The sequence below is a fragment of the Salvelinus alpinus genome, chromosome 2, assembly GCF_045679555.1.
Source record: "Salvelinus alpinus chromosome 2, SLU_Salpinus.1, whole genome shotgun sequence".
In the NCBI taxonomy this organism is placed as follows: Eukaryota; Metazoa; Chordata; class Actinopteri; order Salmoniformes; family Salmonidae; genus Salvelinus; species Salvelinus alpinus.
In genome coordinates, this window is record NC_092087.1 from 93,903,757 (window position 1) to 93,924,283 (window position 20,527).

The 20,527-nt window shown below is 47.8% G+C and overlaps 1 protein-coding gene across 1 annotated transcript in view; it reads left to right on the forward strand.

Moving 5' to 3' along the window:
* The window catches only part of b3gntl1 (UDP-GlcNAc:betaGal beta-1,3-N-acetylglucosaminyltransferase-like 1), a 42,238-nt gene extending 22,450 nt beyond the window's left edge, over positions 1-19,788 (forward strand). The window contains exons 7-13 of the mRNA XM_071390046.1: positions 7,822-7,917; positions 9,128-9,252; positions 11,528-11,663; positions 14,859-14,927; positions 16,578-16,652; positions 18,318-18,406; positions 18,914-19,788. Of these exons, the coding sequence (XP_071246147.1) occupies positions 7,822-7,917; positions 9,128-9,252; positions 11,528-11,663; positions 14,859-14,927; positions 16,578-16,652; positions 18,318-18,398 (582 nt within the window). The 3' untranslated portion in view covers positions 18,399-18,406; positions 18,914-19,788. The remainder of the gene's footprint in view (positions 1-7,821; positions 7,918-9,127; positions 9,253-11,527; positions 11,664-14,858; positions 14,928-16,577; positions 16,653-18,317; positions 18,407-18,913) is intronic.
* Positions 19,789-20,527: the final 739 nt, after the last annotated feature.

Consider the following 20,527-nt stretch of genomic DNA (forward strand, 5'->3'; position numbering starts at 1 on the left):
CTCTAGCAGGGTGTTGATATCTCACTGCTCTCTAGTCTCTCTAGCAGGGTGTTGATATCTCACTGTTCTCTAGTCTCTCTAGCAGGGTGTTGATACCTCACTGCTCTCTAGTCTCTCTAGCAGGGTGTTGATATCTCACTGTTCTCTAGTCTCTCTAGCAGGGTGTTGATATCTCACTGCTCTCTAGTCTCTCTAGCAGGGTGTTGATATCTCACTGCTCTCTAGTCTCTCTAGCAGGGTGTTGATATCTCACTGCTCTCTAGTCTCTCTAGCAGGGTGTTGATATCTCACTGCTCTCTAGTCTCTCTAGTCTCTCTAGCAGGGTGTTGATATCTCACTGCTCTCTAGTCTCTCTAGTCTCTCTAGCAGGGTGTTGATATCTCACTGCTCTCTAGTCTCTCTAGCAGGGTGTTGATATCTCACTGTTCTCTAGTCTCTCTAGCAGGGTGTTGATACCTCACTGCTCTCTAGTCTCTCTAGCAGGGTGTTGATACCTCACTGCTCTCTAGTCTCTCTAGCAGGGTGTTGATATCTCACTGTTCTCTAGTCTCTCTAGCAGGGTGTTGATATCTCACTGCTCTCTAGTCTCTCTAGCAGGGTGTTGATATCTCACTGCTCTCTAGTCTCTCTAGCAGGGTGTTGATATCTCACTGCTCTCTAGTCTCTCTAGTCTCTCTAGCAGGGTGTTGATATCTCACTGTTCTCTAGTCTCTCTAGCAGGGTGTTGATATCTCACTGCTCTCTAGTCTCTCTAGTCTCTAGTCTCTCTAGTCTCTCTAGTCTCTCTAGCAGGGTGTTGATATCTCACTGCTCTCTAGTCTCTCTAGCAGGGTGTTGATATCTCACTGTTCTCTAGTCTCTCTAGCAGGGTGTTGATACCTCACTGCTCTCTAGTCTCTCTAGCAGGGTGTTGATACCTCACTGCTCTCTAGTCTCTCTAGCAGGGTGTTGATATCTCACTGCTCTCTAGTCTCTCTAGCAGGGTGTTGATATCTCACTGCTCTCTAGTCTCTCTAGCAGGGTGTTGATATCTCACTGCTCTCTAGTCTCTATAGTCTCTCTAGCAGGGTGTTGATATCTCACTGTTCTCTAGTCTCTCTAGCAGGGTGTTGATACCTCACTGCTCTCTAGTCTCTCTAGCAGGGTGTTGATATCTCACTGCTCTCTAGTCTCTCTAGCAGGGTGTTGATATCTCACTGCTCTCTAGTCTCTCTAGCAGGGTGTTGATATCTCACTGCTCTCTAGTCTCTCTAGCAGGGTGTTGATATCTCACTGCTCTCTAGTCTCTCTAGCAGGGTGTTGATATCTCACTGCTCTCTAGTCTCTCTAGTCTCTCTAGCAGGGTGTTGATATCTCACTGCTCTCTAGTCTCTCTAGTCTCTCTAGCAGGGTGTTGATATCTCACTGCTCTCTAGTCTCTCTAGCAGGGTGTTGATATCTCACTGTTCTCTAGTCTCTCTAGCAGGGTGTTGATACCTCACTGCTCTCTAGTCTCTCTAGCAGGGTGTTGATATCTCACTGTTCCAGGGCGTCTAGTCTCTCTAGCAGGGTGTTGATATCTCACTGCTCTCTAGTCTCTCTAGCAGGGTGTTGATATCTCACTGCTCTCTAGTCTCTCTAGCAGGGTGTTGATATCTCACTGCTCTCTAGTCTCTCTAGTCTCTCTAGCAGGGTGTTGATATCTCACTGTTCTCTAGTCTCTCTAGCAGGGTGTTGATATCTCACTGCTCTCTAGTCTCTCTAGTCTCTAGTCTCTCTAGTATCTCTAGTCTCTCTAGCAGGGTGTTGATATCTCACTGCTCTCTAGTCTCTCTAGCAGGGTGTTGATATCTCACTGTTCTCTAGTCTCTCTAGCAGGGTGTTGATACCTCACTGCTCTCTAGTCTCTCTAGCAGGGTGTTGATATCTCACTGTTCTCTAGTCTCTCTAGCAGGGTGTTGATATCTCACTGCTCTCTAGTCTCTCTAGCAGGGTGTTGATATCTCACTGCTCTCTAGTCTCTCTAGCAGGGTGTTGATATCTCACTGCTCTCTAGTCTCTCTAGCAGGGTGTTGATACCTCACTGCTCTCTAGTCTCTCTAGCAGGGTGTTGATATCTCACTGCTCTCTAGTCTCTCTAGCAGGGTGTTGATATCTCACTGTTCTCTAGTCTCTCTAGCAGGGTGTTGATATCTCACTGCTCTCTAGTCTCTCTAGCAGGGTGTTGATATCTCACTGCTCTCTAGTCTCTCTAGCAGGGTGTTGATACCTCACTGCTCTCTAGTCTCTCTAGTCTCTCTAGCAGGGTGTTGATATCTCACTGCTCTCTAGTCTCTCTAGCAGGGTGTTGATATCTCACTGCTCTCTAGTCTCTCTAGCAGGGTGTTGATATCTCACTGCTCTCTAGTCTCTCTAGCAGGGTGTTGATATCTCACTGCTCTCTAGTCTCTCTAGCAGGGTGTTGATATCTCACTGCTCTCTAGTCTCTCTAGCAGGGTGTTGATATCTCACTGCTCTCTAGTCTCTCTAGCAGGGTGGTGATATCTCACTGCTCTCTAGTCTCTCTAGCAGGGTGGTGATATCTCACTGCTCTCTAGTCTCTCTAGTCTCTCTAGCAGGGTGTTGATATCTCACTGCTCTCTAGTCTCTCTAGTCTCTCTAGTCTCTCTAGCAGGGTGTTGATATCTCACTGTTCTCTAGTCTCTCTAGCAGGGTGTTGATATCTCACTGCTCTCTAGTCTCTCTAGCAGGGTGTTGATATCTCACTGCTCTCTAGTCTCTCTAGCAGGGTGTTGATATCTCACTGTTCTCTAGTCTCTCTAGTCTCTCTAGTCTCTCTAGTCTCTCTAGCAGGGTGTTGATATCTCACTGTTCTCTAGTCTCTCTAGCAGGGTGTTGATATCTCACTGCTCTCTAGTCTCTCTAGCAGGGTGTTGATATCTCACTGTTCTCTAGTCTCTCTAGTCTCTCTAGTCTCTCTAGCAGGGTGTTGATATCTCACTGCTCTCTAGTCTCTCTAGCAGGGTGTTGATATCTCACTGCTCTCTAGTCTCTCTAGTCTCTCTAGTCTCTCTAGTCTCTCTAGCAGGGTGTTGATACCTCACTGCTCTCTAGTCTCTCTAGTCTCTCTAGCAGGGTGTTGATATCTCACTGCTCTCTAGTCTCTCTAGCAGGGTGTTGATATCTCACTGCTCTCTAGTCTCTCTAGTCTCTCTAGCAGGGTGTTGATATCTCACTGCTCTCTAGTCTCTCTAGCAGGGTGTTGATATCTCACTGCTCTCTAGTCTCTCTAGCAGGGTGTTGATATCTCACTGCTCTCTAGTCTCTCTAGCAGGGTGTTGATATCTCACTGCTCTCTAGTCTCTCTAGTCTCTCTAGTCTCTCTAGCAGGGTGGTGATATCTCACTGTTCTCTAGTCTCTCTAGTCTCTCTAGCAGGGTGTTGATATCTCACTGCTCTCTAGTCTCTCTAGTCTCTCTAGCAGGGTGTTGATACCTCACTGCTCTCTAGTCTCTCTAGTCTCTCTAGCAGGGTGTTGATATCTCACTGCTCTCTAGTCTCTCTAGCAGGGTGTTGATATCTCACTGCTCTCTAGTCTCTCTAGTCTCTCTAGCAGGGTGTTGATATCTCACTGCTCTCTAGTCTCTCTAGCAGGGTGTTGATATCTCACTGCTCTCTAGTCTCTCTAGCAGGGTGTTGATATCTCACTGCTCTCTAGTCTCTCTAGCAGGGTGTTGATATCTCACTGTTCTCTAGTCTCTCTAGTCTCTCTAGTCTCTCTAGCAGGGTGTTGATATCTCACTGCTCTCTAGTCTCTCTAGTCTCTCTAGTCTCTCTAGCAGGGTGTTGATATCTCACTGCTCTCTAGTCTCTCTAGCAGGGTGTTGATATCTCACTGTTCTCTAGTCTCTCTAGTCTCTCTAGTCTCTCTAGTCTCTCTAGCAGGGTGGTGATATCTCACTGCTCTCTAGTCTCTCTAGTCTCTCTAGCAGGGTGTTGATACCTCACTGCTCTCTAGTCTCTCTAGCAGGGTGTTGATATCTCACTGCTCTCTAGTCTCTCTAGTCTCTCTAGCAGGGTGTTGATATCTCACTGCTCTCTAGTCTCTCTAGTCTCTCTAGCAGGGTGTTGATACCTCACTGCTCTCTAGTCTCTCTAGCAGGGTGTTGATATCTCACTGCTCTCTAGTCTCTCTAGTCTCTCTAGCAGGGTGTTGATATCTCACTGCTCTCTAGTCTCTCTAGTCTCTCTAGCAGGGTGTTGATATCTCACTGCTCTCTAGTCTCTCTAGCAGGGTGTTGATATCTCACTGCTCTCTAGTCTCTCTAGTCTCTCTAGCAGGGTGTTGATATCTCACTGTTCTCTAGTCTCTCTAGCAGGGTGTTGATATCTCACTGCTCTCTAGTCTCTATAGTCTCTCTAGCAGGGTGTTGATATCTCACTGCTCTCTAGTCTCTCTAGCAGGGTGTTGATATCTCACTGCTCTCTAGTCTCTCTAGCAGGGTGTTGATATCTCACTGCTCTCTAGTCTCTCTAGCAGGGTGTTGATATCTCACTGCTCTCTAGTCTCTCTAGCAGGGTGTTGATATCTCACTGCTCTCTAGTCTCTCTAGCAGGGTGTTGATACCTCACTGCTCTCTAGTCTCTCTAGCAGGGTGTTGATATCTCACTGCTCTCTAGTCTCTCTAGCAGGGTGTTGATATCTCACTGCTCTCTAGTCTCTCTAGCAGGGTGTTGATATCTCACTGCTCTCTAGTCTCTCTAGCAGGGTGTTGATATCTCACTGCTCTCTAGTCTCTCTAGCAGGGTGTTGATACCTCACTGCTCTGTAGTCTCTCTAGCAGGGTGTTGATATCTCACTGCTCTCTAGTCTCTCTAGTCTCTCTAGCAGGGTGTTGATATCTCACTGTTCTCTAGTCTCTCTAGCAGGGTGTTGATATCTCACTGCTCTCTAGTCTCTCTAGTCTCTCTAGCAGGGTGTTGATATCTCACTGCTCTCTAGTCTCTCTAGTCTCTCTAGCAGGGTGTTGATACCTCACTGCTCTCTAGTCTCTCTAGTCTCTCTAGCAGGGTGTTGATATCTCACTGCTCTCTAGTCTCTCTAGCAGGGTGTTGATACCTCACTGCTCTCTAGTCTCTCTAGTCTCTCTAGCAGGGTGTTGATATCTCACTGCTCTCTAGTCTCTCTAGCAGGGTGTTGATACCTCTCTAGTCTCTCTAGCAGGGTGTTGATATCTCACTGCTCTCTAGTCTCTCTAGCAGGGTGTTGATATCTCACTGCTCTCTAGTCTCTCTAGTCTCTCTAGCAGGGTGTTGATATCTCACTGCTCTCTAGTCTCTCTAGCAGGGTGTTGATACCTCACTGCTCTCTAGTCTCTCTAGTCTCTCTAGCAGGGTGTTGATATCTCACTGCTCTCTAGTCTCTCTAGCAGGGTGTTGATATCTCACTGCTCTCTAGTCTCTCTAGTCTCTCTAGCAGGGTGTTGATACCTCACTGCTCTCTAGTCTCTCTAGTCTCTCTAGCAGGGTGGTGATATCTCACTGCTCTCTAGTCTCTCTAGTCTCTCTAGCAGGGTGTTGATATCTCACTGCTCTCTAGTCTCTCTAGCAGGGTGTTGATACCTCACTGCTCTCTAGTCTCTCTAGCAGGGTGTTGATACCTCACTGCTCTCTAGTCTCTCTAGTCTCTCTAGTCTCTCTAGCAGGGTGTTGATATCTCACTGCTCTCTAGTCTCTCTAGCAGGGTGTTGATATCTCACTGCTCTCTAGTCTCTCTAGCAGGGTGTTGATACCTCACTGCTCTCTAGTCTCTCTAGTCTCTCTAGCAGGGTGGTGATATCTCACTGCTCTCTAGTCTCTCTAGCAGGGTGTTGATACCTCACTGCTCTCTAGTCTCTCTAGTCTCTCTAGTCTCTCTAGCAGGGTGTTGATATCTCACTGCTCTCTAGTCTCTCTAGCATGGTGTTGATATCTCACTGCTCTCTAGTCTCTCTAGCAGGGTGTTGATACCTCACTGCTCTCTAGTCTCTCTAGTCTCTCTAGCAGGGTGGTGATATCTCACTGTTCTCTAGTCTCTCTAGCAGGGTGTTGATACCTCACTGCTCTCTAGTCTCTCTAGCAGGGTGTTGATATCTCACTGCTCTCTAGTCTCTCTAGCAGGGTGTTGATATCTCACTGTTCTCTAGTCTCTCTAGTCTCTCTAGCAGGGTGTTGATATCTCACTGCTCTCTAGTCTCTCTAGCAGGGTGTTGATATCTCACTGCTCTCTAGTCTCTCTAGCAGGGTGTTGATATCTCACTGCTCTCTAGTCTCTCTAGCAGGGTGTTGATATCTCACTGCTCTCTAGTCTCTCTAGCAGGGTGTTGATATCTCACTGCTCTCTAGTCTCTCTAGCAGGGTGGTGATATCTCACTGCTCTCTAGTCTCTCTAGCAGGGTGTTGATATCTCACTGCTCTCTAGTCTCTCTAGCAGGGTGTTGATATCTCACTGCTCTCTAGTCTCTCTAGCAGGGTGTTGATATCTCACTGCTCTCTAGTCTCTCTAGCAGGGTGTTGATACCTCACTACTCTCTAGTCTCTCTAGTCTCTCTAGCAGGGTGTTGATACCTCACTGCTCTCTAGTCTCTCTAGTCTCTCTAGCAGGGTGTTGATATCTCACTGCTCTCTAGTCTCTCTAGCAGGGTGTTGATATCTCACTGCTCTCTAGTCTCTCTAGCAGGGTGTTGATATCTCACTGCTCTCTAGTCTCTCTAGCAGGGTGTTGATATCTCACTGCTCTCTAGTCTCTCTAGCAGGGTGTTGATACCTCACTGCTCTCTAGTCTCTCTAGCAGGGTGTTGATACCTCACTACTCTCTAGTCTCTCTAGTCTCTCTAGCAGGGTGTTGATATCTCACTGTTCTCTAGTCTCTCTAGCAGGGTGTTGATACCTCTCTAGTCTCTCTAGTCTCTCTAGTCTCTCTAGCAGGGTGTTGATATCTCACTGCTCTCTAGTCTCTCTAGTCTCTCTAGTCTCTCTAGTCTCTCTAGCAGGGTGTTGATACCTCACTGCTCTCTAGTCTCTCTAGTCTCTCTAGCAGGGTGTTGATATCTCACTGCTCTCTAGTCTCTCTAGTCTCTCTAGTCTCTCTAGTCTCTCTAGTCTCTCTAGCAGGGTGTTGATATCTCACTGTTCTCTAGTCTCTCTAGCAGGGTGTTGATACCTCTCTAGTCTCTCTAGTCTCTCTAGCAGGGTGTTGATATCTCACTGCTCTCTAGTCTCTCTAGTCTCTCTAGTCTCTCTAGCAGGGTGTTGATACCTCACTGCTCTCTAGTCTCTCTAGTCTCTCTAGCAGGGTGTTGATACCTCACTGCTCTCTAGTCTCTCTAGCAGGGTGTTGATATCTCTCTAGTCTCTCTCTAGTCTCTAGTCTCTCTAGTCTCTCTAGCAGGGTGTTGATATCTCTCTAGTCTCTCTCTAGTCTCTAGTCTCTCTAGTCTCTCTAGCAGGGTGTTGATATCTCTCTAGTCTCTCTCTAGTCTCTAGTCTCTCTAGTCTCTCTAGCAGGGTGTTGATACCTCACTGCTCTCTAGTCTCTCTAGCAGGGTGTTGATATCTCTCTAGTCTCTCTAGTCTCTCTAGTCTCTCTAGTCTCTCTAGTCTCTCTAGTCTCTCTAGCAGGGTGTTGATACCTCACTGCTCTCTAGTCTCTCTAGCAGGGTGTTGATATCTCTCTAGTCTCTCTCTAGTCTCTAGTCTCTCTAGTCTCTCTAGCAGGCTGTTGATACCTCACTGCTCTCTAGTCTCTGGATCCACAAGCAGTCCTGTGCCGCTGAGTGTGTGTGTGTGTCTCCCCTCTCTCAGGTGTACACCTCTCACGGCCCTACGGTCGTCATGCCAACCTGGTTCTGCTCCAGGGATTGGTTCCAGCGGGTCGGAACCTTTGACGAGGGCGGCAAGGTGAGACTCCACCCCTAAAACCTGTCCACCAATCAGAATCACGCAAGTCAAATTGAAAATCTTAAACCGACCACTTATGCAGATTGTAATGATTGAATGAATTGAACAGTGGGAGAACTTCCCTTCCAGGTGTCCTCAGGGGTTAGGTGCCAGCACAAGACTGCATGAAGACTCCTCTAGTTTGTCCAACGTTAGATCACAAATCCATTTAAATAATGTGTGACCTCACTCTTCCCTTCTCTACCACCTCCTCCCTCATCACCCTCTTCTCTTTCCTCTCTTCTTCTCTCCTGTCCTCCTCCTGTCCTCTTCTCTCTTCTCTCTCCTTTCTTCTCTTCTTCTTCTCCTGTCCTCTTCTCTTTCCTGTCCTCTTCTTCTCCTGTCCTCTTCTCTCTCCTGTCCTCTTCTCAATCCTCTCCTGTCCTCTTCTCTCTCCTCTCCTCTCCTGTCCTCTTCTCTCTCCTCTCCTGTCCTCTTCTCTCTCCTCTCCTCTCCTGTCCTCTTCTCTCTCCTCTCCTCTCCTGTCCTCTTCTCTCTCCTCTCCTCTCCTGTCCTCTTCTCTCTCCTCTCCTGTCCTCTTCTCTCTCCTCTCCTCTCCTGTCCTCTTCTCTCTCCTCTCCTCTCCTGTCCTCTTCTCTCTCCTCTCCTCTCCTGTCCTCTTCTCTCTCCTCTCCTCTCCTGTCCTCTTCTCTCTCCTCTCCTCTCCTGTCCTCTTCTCTCTCCTCTCCTCTCCTGTCCTCTTCTCTCTCCTCTCCTCTCCTGTCCTCTTCTCTCTCCTCTCCTCTCCTGTCCTTCTCTCTCCTCTCCTCTCCTGTCCTTCTCTCTCCTCTCCTCTCCTGTCCTCTTCTCTCTCCTCTCCTCTCCTGTCCTCTTCTCTCTCCTCTCCTCTCCTGTCCTCTTCTCTCTCCTCTCCTGTCCTGTCCTCTTCTCTCTCCTCTCCTCTCCTGTCCTCTTCTCTCTCCTCTCCTGTCCTCTTCTCTCTCCTCTCCTGTCCTCTTCTCTCTCCTCTCCTGTCCTCTTCTCTCTCCTCTCCTGTCCTCTTCTCTCTCCTCTCCTATCCTCTTCTCTCTCCTCTCCTGTCCTCTTCTCTCTCCTGTCCTCTTTCATCTCTCCTCTCCTCTCCTGTCCTCTTTCATCTCTCCTCTCCTCTTTCCTCTCTCTACTCCTCTCCTCTCCTCTCTCCTGTCCTCCTCTCTCCTCTCCTCTCCAGGGAGTTCCAGAGGACCTGTTGTGGTTCTATCAGAGTGTTGGTCAGGGAGGAGGTGTGGTCAGAGTGGACCAGTGTTTACTAGTCTACCGCTACCATCAACAAGCTGCTACACACTCAGTCATGGAGTAAGACACACACACACACACCACATGTCCTCCAGCTACACACTCTGTCCTGGAGTAACACACACACACACACACACCACATGTCCTCCAGCTACACACAGCTGTCCAGCTGACCCCTTCCTGAGCCTCATCACAGGACACACACACTCAGCTCTGGAATTCCCTAGCCTCTGACCTGTGTGTGGTTGTGTGTGTGTGTGTGTGTGTGTGTGTGTGTGTGTGTGTGTGTGTGTGTGTGTGTGTGTGTGTGTGTGTGTGTGTGTGTGTGTGTGTGTGTGTGTGTCGCCCTTTCCAACCTCTATAGCGACACACACACACGTAGGACACGCGTAGCGGAAAGCTTGTTTCTGTAAATACTCTGATGGGGATGACCTCTCCTTCCCTTCCCTCATAACCCCCTCCCTCTCATCCCCTCGTTCCTGTTACCTCTCCTTCCCTTCCCTCATAACCCCCTCCCTCTCATCCCCTCGTTCCTGTTACCTCTCCTTCCCTTCCCTCATAACCCCCTCCCTCTCATCCCCTCGTTCCTGTTACCTCTCCTTCCCTCATAACCCCCTCCCTCTCATCCCCTCGTTCCTGTTATCACTCCTTCCTTCCCTCATAACCCCTCCCTCTCATCCCCTCGTTCCTGTTACCTCTCCTTCCCTTCCCTCATAACCCCCTCCCTCTCATCCCCTCGTTCCTGTTATCACTCCTTCCCTTCCCTCATAACCCCCTCCCTCTCCTCCCCTCGTTCCTGTTACCTCTCCTTCCCTCATAACCCCCTCCCTCTCATCCCCTCGTTCCTGTTATCACTCCTTCCTTCCCTCATAACCCCCTCCCTCTCATCCCCTCATTCCTGTTACCTCTCCTTCCCTCATAACCCCCTCCCTCTCATCCTCTCGTTCCTGTTATCACTCCTTCCTTCCCTCATAACCCCCTCCCTCTCATCCCCTCGTTCCTGTTATCACTCCTTCCTTCCCTCATAACCCCCTCGTTCCTGTTATCACTCCTTCCCTTCCCTCATAACCCCCTCCCTTCCCTCATAACCCCCTCCCTCTCATCCCCTCGTTCCTGTTATCACTCCTCCCTTCCCTCATAACCCCCTCCCTCTCATCCCCTCGTTCCTGTTATCACTCCTTCCCTTCCCTCATAACCCCCTCCCTCTCATCCCCTCGTTCCTGTTATCACTCCTTCCTTCCCTCATAACCACTCCCTCTCATCCCCTCGTTCCTGTTATCACTCCTTCCTTCCCTCATAACCCCCTCGTTCCTGTTATCACTCCTTCCTTCCCTCATAACCCCCTCCCTCTCATCCCCTCGTTCCTGTTATCACTCCTTCCTTCCCTCATAACCCCTCCCTCTCATCCTCTCGTTCCTGTTATCACTCCTTCCCTCATAACCCCCTCCCTCTCATCCCCTCGTTCCTGTTATCACTCCTTCCCTTCCCTCATAACCCCCTCGTTCCTATTATCACTCCTTCCCTCCCTCATAACCCCTCCCTCTCATCCCCTCGTTCCTGTTATCACTCCTTCCTTCCCTCATAACCCCCTCCCTCTCATCCCCTCGTTCCTGTTACTTCTCTTTCCTTATTCCATCTGTCCATCGTATATCTAACCTTGTTGATGCGCTGTCACAATTTACTCCTTTACAAATCATCCTCTCCTCCCTCTCTCCTCCCTCTCTCCTGTCTTCCTTTCTCTTTCATCTTTCTGTTTCTCTCTCCCCCTCTCTCTCTCTCTCTCTCTCTCTCTCCCTCTTTGTTTCTCTCTCTCTCTCTCTCTCTCTCTCTCTCTGTTTCTCTCTCTCTCTCTCTCTCTCTCTTTTCCACCATCTTAACTCTCCAGACACACACTTCTGAGTCAATCCCTCTACGATTACATATCGTGTGTGTGTGTGTGTGTGTGTGTGTGTGTGTGTGTGTGTGTGTGTGTGTGTGTGTGTGTGTGTGTGTGTGTGTGTGTGTGTGTGTGTGCCCACACTGCGTGTATATATTTCTATGTGTTAATCTAGGTCCCCCTAAATCAAAGCATCAGTGAAACTGCTTAAGGAAGCAATATGGGGACCACCCATGCAGAGTGTGTGTGTGTGTGTGTGTGTGTGTATTTGACTAGAACCATGGTTTATGGTGGTGGGTTAGGGTTGTTTGTCATGGAGGCCCAGTGTTTGAGTCAAACCATCACATCAGAGGAAGAGCTCACTAATGTCTCCATATGATAACTATCAGACTGTTGTCCTAGGTGTCTGTGTGTGTGTGGTCCACGTCCGTAACTCCTCCTCTGTCCTCCGGTCTCCAGGGAAACCATTTGGAACCTCCGTGTGGCCTTCCTCCAGGAGAGAGTTATCAACCAATGGGAATCCTTCACCATATGGAATGCTGGGAAACAGGGCCGGAAACTCTACCGCTGCCTCAGGTCCTTCAATCAGAAGAAGGTTTGTACCTCTCACCAGCTAATCACAAAAGCCTATGCAACACTTGCTAGCCAATCAGGAGAGGTTAATGAAACTCCCAATAGCCAATTAGGTTGCATCTTCCACAGTCAGTGCTCTCTGATTGGTAGGATCAGGTGACCCTCCTCCCCAGAACACAGTGCTGACATTAGATCTGTTTGTAGGGTCAATGATCCTTTATCCTGTGTCCTCTGATCCATCATGGAGCTGTTTATCCTGTGTCCTCTGATCCATCATGACAACATGGAGCTGTTTATCCTGTGTCCTCTGATCCATCATGGAGCTGTTTATCCTGTGTCCTCTGATCCATCATGACAACATGGAGCTGTTTATCCTGTGTCCTCTGATCCATCATGACATCATGGAGCTGTTTATCCTGTGTCCTCTGATCCATCATGACAACATGGAGCTGTTTATCCTGTGTCCTCTGATCCATCATGGAGCTGTTTATCCTGTGTCCTCTGATCCATCATGACAACATGGAGCTGTTTATCCTGTGTCCTCTGATCCATCATGGAGCTGTTTATCCTGTGTCCTCTGATCCATCATGACATCATTGAGCTGTTTATCCTGTGTCCTCTGATCCATCATGACATCATTGAGCTGTTTATCCTGTGTCCTCTGATCCATCATGACATCATGGAGCTGTTTATCCTGTGTCCTCTGGTCCATCATGGAGCTGTTTATCCTGTGTCCTCTGGTCCATCATGGAGCTGTTTATCCTGTGTCCTCTGGTCCATCATGGAGCTGTTTATCCTGTGTCCTCTGATCCATCATGACAACATGGAGCTGTTTATCCTGTGTCCTCCGATCCATCATGGAGCTGTTTATCCTGTGTCCTCTGATCCATCATGACAACATGGAGCTGTTTATCCTGTGTCCTCTGATCCATCATGACAACAGGGAGCTGTTTATCCTGTGTCCTCTGATCCATCATGACAACATGGAGCTGTTTATCCTGTGTCCTCTGATCCATCATGGCAACAGGGAGCTGTTTATCCTGTGTCCTCTGATCCATCATGACATCATGGAGCTGTTTATCCTGTGTCCTCTGATCCATCATGTAGCTGTTTATCCTGTGTCCTCTGATCCATCATGACAACATGGAGCTGTTTATCCTGTGTCCTCTGATCCATCATGACAACATGGAGCTGTTTATCCTGTGTCCTCTGATCCATCATGACATCATGGAGCTGTTTATCCTGTGTCCTCTGATCCATCATGGAGCTGTTTATCCTGTGTCCTCTGATCCATCATGACAACATGGAGCTGTTTATCCTGTGTCCTCTGATCCATCATGACAACAGGGAGCTGTTTATCCTGTGTCCTCTGATCCATCATGACATCATGGAGCTGTTTATCCTGTGTCCTCTGATCCATCATGACATCATGGAGCTGTTTATCCCGTGTCCTCTGATCCATCATGACAACATGGATCTGTTTATCCTGTGTCCTCTGATCCATCATGACAACATGGATCTGTTTATCCTGTGTCCTCTGATCCATCATGACAACAGGGAGCTGTTTATCCTGTGTCCTCTGATCCATCATGACAACAGGGAGCTGTTTATCCTGTGTCCTCTGATCCATCATGACATCATGGAGCTGTTTATCCTGTGTCCTCTGATCCATCATGACAACAGGGGGCTGTTTATCCTGTGTCCTCTGATCCATCATGACAACAAGGAGCTGTTTATCCTGTGTCCTCTGATCCATCATGACATCATGGAGCTGTTTATCCTGTGTCCTCTGATCCATCTTGACAACATGGATCTGTTTATCCTGTGTCCTCTGATCCATCATGACAACAGGGAGCTGTTTATCCTGTGTCCTCTGATCCATCATGACATCATGGAGCTGTTTATCCTGTGTCCTCTGATCCATCATGACATCATGGAGCTGTTTATCCTGTGTCCTCTGATCCATCATGGAGCTGTTTATCCTGTGTCCTCTGATCCATCATGACAACATGGAGCTGTTTATCCTGTGTCCTCTGATCCATCATGGAGCTGTTTATCCTGTGTCCTCTGATCCATCATGACAACATGGAGCTGTTTATCCCGTGTCCTCTGATCCATCATGGAGCTGTTTATCCTGTGTCCTCTGATCCATCATGACATCATGGAGCTGTTTATCCTGTGTCCTCTGATCCATCATGGAGCTGTTTATCCTGTGTCCTCTGATCCATCATGGAGCTGGGTGTGTGTTGTCAACTTTTCATAAATGGCTTCTGTGTATTTGACAGAGAGGCAGAAATTGGGAAAGGAACTGGAAAGTGGGATACCTAGTCAGTTGTACAACTGAATGTATTCAACTGAAATGTGTCTTCCGTATTTAACCCAACCCCTCTGAATCAGAGGTGTGGGGGGCTGCCTTAATCAACATCCACGTCTTCGGCACCCGGGGAACAGTGGGTTAACTGTCTTGCTCAGGGCCCGGGGAACAGTGGGTTAACTGCCTTGCTCAGGGCCCGGGGAACAGTGGGTTAACTGCCTTGCTCAGCGCCCGGGGAACAGTGGGTGAACTGCCTTGCTCAGCGCCCGGGGAACAGTGGGTTAACTAACTTGCTCAGGGCCCGGGGAACAGTGGGTGAACTGCCTTGCTCAGGGCCCGGGGAACAGTGGGTTAACTGCCTTGCTCAGGGCCCGGGGAACAGTGGGTTAACTGCCTTGCTCAGCGCCCGGGGAACAGTGGGTTAACTGCCTTGCTCAGCGCCCGGGGAACAGTGGGTGAACTGCCTTGCTCAGCGCCCGGGGAACAGTGGGTTAACTAACTTGCTCAGGGCCCGGGGAACAGTGGGTGAACTGCCTTGCTCAGGGCCCGGGGAACAGTGGGTGAACTGCCTTGCTCAGGGCCCGGGGAACAGTGGGTGAACTGCCTTGCTCAGGGCCCGGGGAACAGTGGGTGAACTGCCTTGCTCAGGGCCCGGGGAACAGTGGGTGAACTGCCTTGCTCAGGGCCCGGGGAACAGTGGGTGAACTGCCTTGCTCAGCGCCCGGGGAACAGTGGGTGAACTGCCTTGCTCAGCGCCTGGGGAACAGTGGGTTAACTGCCTTGCTCAGCGCCCGGGGAACAGTGGGTTAACTGCCTTGCTCAGGGGCAGAATGACAGATTTTTACCTTAATAGTGTGTGTGCACACATTTACAAACGGCGGTGTGTGTGTGTGTGTTGGTCAGGTTCGAGCATTCTGCGATGTGGACGAGAATAAGATCAAGAAAGGCTTCTACACCTATGAGGAGTCCAAGGTGAGACCCTACACTCAAGAACCATAGATGCCACACCACTCTAGAACCAAACTACCATAGATACCACAACACTCTAGAACCAAACTACCATAGATACCACAACACTCTAGAAGCAAACGACCATAGATACCACACCACTCTAGAACCAAACTACCATAGATACCACAACACTCTAGAACCAAACTACCATAGATACCACAACACTCTAGAACCAAACTACCATAGATACCACAACACTCTAGAACCAAACTACCATAGATACCACAACACTCTAGAACCAAACTACCATAGATACCACAACACTCTAGAACCAAACTACCATAGATACCACAACACTCTGGAACCAAACTACCATAGATACCACAACATTATAGAACCAAACTACCATAGATACCACAACACTCTAGAACCAAACTACCATAGATACCACAACACTCTAGAACCAAACTACCATAGATACCACAACACTCTAGAACCAAACTACCATAGATACCACAACACTCTAGAACCAAACTACCATAGATACCACAACACTCTAGAACCAAACTACCATAGATACCACAACACTCTAGAACCAAACTACCATAGATACCACAACACTCTGTAACCAAACTACCATAGATACCACAACATTATAGAACCAAACTACCATAGATACCACAACACTCTAGAACCAAACTACCATAGATACCACAACACTCTGGAACCAAACTACCATAGATACCACAACATTATAGAACCAAACTACCATAGATACCACAACACTCTAGAACCAAACTACCATAGATACCACAACAGTCTAGAACCAAACTACCATAGATACCACAACACTCTAGAACCAAACTACCATAGATACCACAACACTCTAAAACCAAACTACCATAGATAACACAACACTCTAGATCCAAACTATCATAGATATCACAACACTCTAGAACCAAACTACCATAGATATCACAACACTCTAGAACGAAACTACCATAGATACCACAACACTCTAGAACCAAACTACCATAGATATCACAACACTCTAGAACCAAACTACCATAGATACCACAACACTCTGGAACCAAACTACCATAGATACCACAACACTCTGGAACCAAACTACCATAGATACCACAACACTCTAGAACCAAACTACCATAGATACCACAACACTCTGGAACCAAACTACCATAGATACCACAACACTCTAGAACCAAACTACCATAGATACCACAACACTCTAGAACCAAACTACCATAGATACCACAACACTCTAGAACCAAACTACCATAGATACCACAACACTCTGGAACCAAACTACCATAGATACCACAACACTCTGGAACCAAACTACCATAGATACCACAACACTCTAGAACCAAACTACCATAGATACCACAACACTCTAGAACCAAACTACCATAGATACCACAACACTCTGGAACCAAACTACCATAGATACCACAACACTCTAGAACCAAACTACCATAGATACCACAATACTCTAGAACCAAACTACCATAGATACCACAACACTCTGGAACCAAACTACCATAGATGTCCGATCAGATCCTGGAGCTAAGCTACCACAGAAGGACAAGTCACAGCCATGTTATTATGTTTCTGTCCCTCTCCTCCTTGTTCCTCCTGTCTTCCTCCCAGGAGAGGCCCAAGCCTCAGATCCCTGTGCTGCACTACAGAGACGCCTCTCCACCCTACATCATCTGTGTCAAGCTGGTGAGTGGAGAAAGTGTGTGTGTGTGTGTCCTGTTGTTCATTGTTCCAGATCGTATCTCCGCCAGGTCGGTAATCTCTGCTAATGGTATAATGAGCTAGGGCGTGTGCCCTGGCACACACACACGTACGTACACACACACACACACACACACACACACACACACACACACACACACACACACGTACACACACACGTACACACACATGTACACACATACACACACACATATACACACACACGTACACACACACACGTACACACACACATATACACACACACACACACACGTACACACACACACGTACACACACACATATACACACACACACACACACGTACACACACACGTACACACACATGTACACACATACACACACACATATACACACACACGTACACACACACACGTACACACACACATATACACACACACACACACACGTACACACACACACGTACACACACACATATACACACACACACACACACGTACACACACACACACACACACACACACACACACACACACACAGCCTGCTGATCTTTGACAGCAGCATAATATGTTTTATCATGAACCTCACTGGTACTTTGACCTACGCTCACCTTCACACACACACCTTCACACACTCTCTCTTAACCAGCGTTTTGCCTCAACAGTTATAAAGCCTTAATAACAACCAGACAGGGTATAATATAAATAAATATATAACAGTTATAAAGCCTTAGTAACAACCAGACAGGGTATAATATAAATATATAACAGTTATAAAGCCTTAGTAACAACCAGACAGGGTATAATATATAACAGTTATAAAGCCTTAGTAACAACCAGACAGGGTATAATATAAATAAATATATAACAGTTTTATAAAGCCTTAGTAACAACCAGACAGGGTATAATATAAATAAATATATAACAGTTTTATAAAGCCTTAGTAACAACCAGACAGGGTATAATATAAATAAAGATAACAGTTATAAAGCCTTCCTAAAAGTTATCTGGTGATCCTTTTACTGGGGAATTGAATTGCCTCTGGGTTTAGTTAACACACACACACACATTGTTGGCCAGCCCAGGCAGACAGACAGTTAATGGTGTGTTTATCTAAATATGAGCTGCAGACAGCTAATCGACTGGCCCTGCCTCCCAGAGCTTCTAATTGGCCAATTATGGGAATTGGGATCAGTGATTATTCAGTCAGAGGACACTGGAACCTGGACTCAATCTCTCTCTCTCGCACGCACACACACACACACACACACACACACACACACACACACACACACACACACACACACACACATATTCAGCAGACACACACAACTGGAGCCAATCACACAATGAATTCTTAAACACACCCATATGTTACAAGTTCCGGATTGGGTTTAATTCCATTTCAATTCAATTTTCAATGAACATCTGGAATTTAATTAGGTTTACTTTCTGAATTGACTGGAAATGAAATGGAATTGGCCCCAACCCTGGTCCTTTTCTCTTTAACTGTTGACCAATCAGATGCCAGAGAGAACTCAAAACAGGAAGTGACCTCACCTACAGACAGGAAGTAGGAGACTGACCATGGGCGTTGGTGATAATTAGAGCGATGACCAGCATCTCCTCCTCACTCTCTCTCTCTTCATGTTCTGTCATCTCATCCTCCCAGGACATGACCGGAGGAGTGTTTGAGGAAAACCTGAAGTCTCTCCATCTGGAAGAAGGAGTGGACTACTACCACTTCAACTAACACTCTGAGATGGAGAGGAGGGGAGGAGGGGAGTGGACTACTACCACTTCAACTAACACCTTCTGAGATGGAGAGGAGAGGAGGTAGGGGAGTGGACTACTACCACTTCAACTAACACTCTGAGATGGAGAGGAGGGGAGGAGGGGAGTGGACTACTACCACTTCAACTAACACTCTGGGATGGAGAGGAGGGGAGGAGGGGAGTGGACTACTACCACTTCAACTAACACTCTGGGATGGAGAGGAGGGGAGGAGGGGAGTGGACTACTACCACTTCAACTAACACTCTGGGATGGAGAGGAGGGGAGGAGGGGAGTGGACTACTACCACTTCAACTAACACTCTGGGATGGAGAGGAGGGGAGGAGGGGAGTGGACTACTACCACTTCAACTAACACTCTGGGATGGAGAGGAGGGGAGGAGGGGAGTGGACTACTACCACTTCAACTAACACTCTGGGATGGAGAGGAGGGGAGGAGGGGAGTGGACTACTACCACTTCAACTAACACTCTGGGATGGAGAGATGAAGGGATGGAGAGACAGAGAGAGAGATGAAGGGATGGAGAGACAGATGAAGGGATGGAGAGACAGATGGAGAGATGAAGGGATGGAGAGACAGACGGAGGGATGGAGAGACAGACGGAGGGATGGAGAGACAGACAGAGGGATGGAGAGATGAAGGGATGGAGAGATGAAGGGATGGAGAGACAGATGGAGAGATGAAGGGATGGAGAGACAGATGAAGGGATGGAGAGACAGACAGAGAGATGAAGGGATGGAGAGACAGACAGAGAGATGAAGGGATGGAGAGAAAGATGAAGGGATGGAGAGACAGATGAAGGGATGGAGAGACAGATGGAGAGATGAAGGGATGGAGAGACAGATGGAGAGATGAAGGGATGGAGAGACAGACGGAGGGATGAAGGGATGGAGAGACAGACAGAGGGATGGAGAGATGAAGGGATGGAGAGACAGATGGAGAGATGAAGGGATGGAGAGACAGATGGAGAGATGAAGGGATGGAGAGACAGATGGAGAGATGAAGGGATGGAGAGACAGACAGAGAGATGAAGGGATGGAGAGACAGATGAAGGGATGGAGAGACAGATGGAGAGATGAAGGGATGGAGAGACAGATGAAGGAATGGAGAGACAGATGAAGGGATGGAGAGACAGACGGAGGGATGGAGAGACAGACGAAGGGATGGGGGGGATCTGGTAGATGGAAATGGAGTGTTTGAGGGTTGGATGCTGAGCAGGATAGATGTACTATGACAGTCATCTGGTGTGCGTGCGCCTGCCTGCTATTTAGTTAGTGTAATATGTGTGGCAGCATGTCCATGTTGATCGTGGAGATAAATAAAAACTTTTTCAAACATGTCCTCTGAAAGAGACTTTCCAGAAATATGTTGTGCTGTCCAGACACACACACACACACTATACACACACACTACACACTATACACACACACACACTATACACACACTACACACACTCCCATATTTGATTTTCTTTCCACAAGTCTCTTATAAAACCTCAGGAACAATGATGTATTTTAGAGTACTAGGCTCTAACACACACTATACACACACACACACACACACACTATACACACATACACACACACACACACAATGACCAGTAAGGGCATTCATTTTCCCACACAGCGCTCTTGAGTTTCACTGGTCAAAGGTAAACAAACCTTACCACCGACACCAATGCTATGGTATTTCAACAGAAACTTCCTGGAACTCTGACCACAGCTAGCTACACATGGGATTCTGGGTAGTGATATAGTGGTAAAACAAATAGATGGGTAGAAGCTGATCACAGAGAGATTTAAAGTAACGCTCCCTGTATTTTCAGTGCACTTCTCGATAGGTAGGGAGACACGCAAAATCCAAAAAGACGGTGTGTGTAAACTGGGGGACCCCTGGCTGAGGTCTCTCGTGGTTACCACAGTGACAGGCTAGCTGAGCCCAGTGGAGAGCTGGAGAAAACTAGCACAACTAGTTAACACATGGTCTCCACGTCTAACCCCCGACACACACACACCCTCTCTGACCTGCCCACTCTCTCCCCGTGGACTGTTTACATTCTGACAGACGGAAGAAGTACAGAATGGAGCA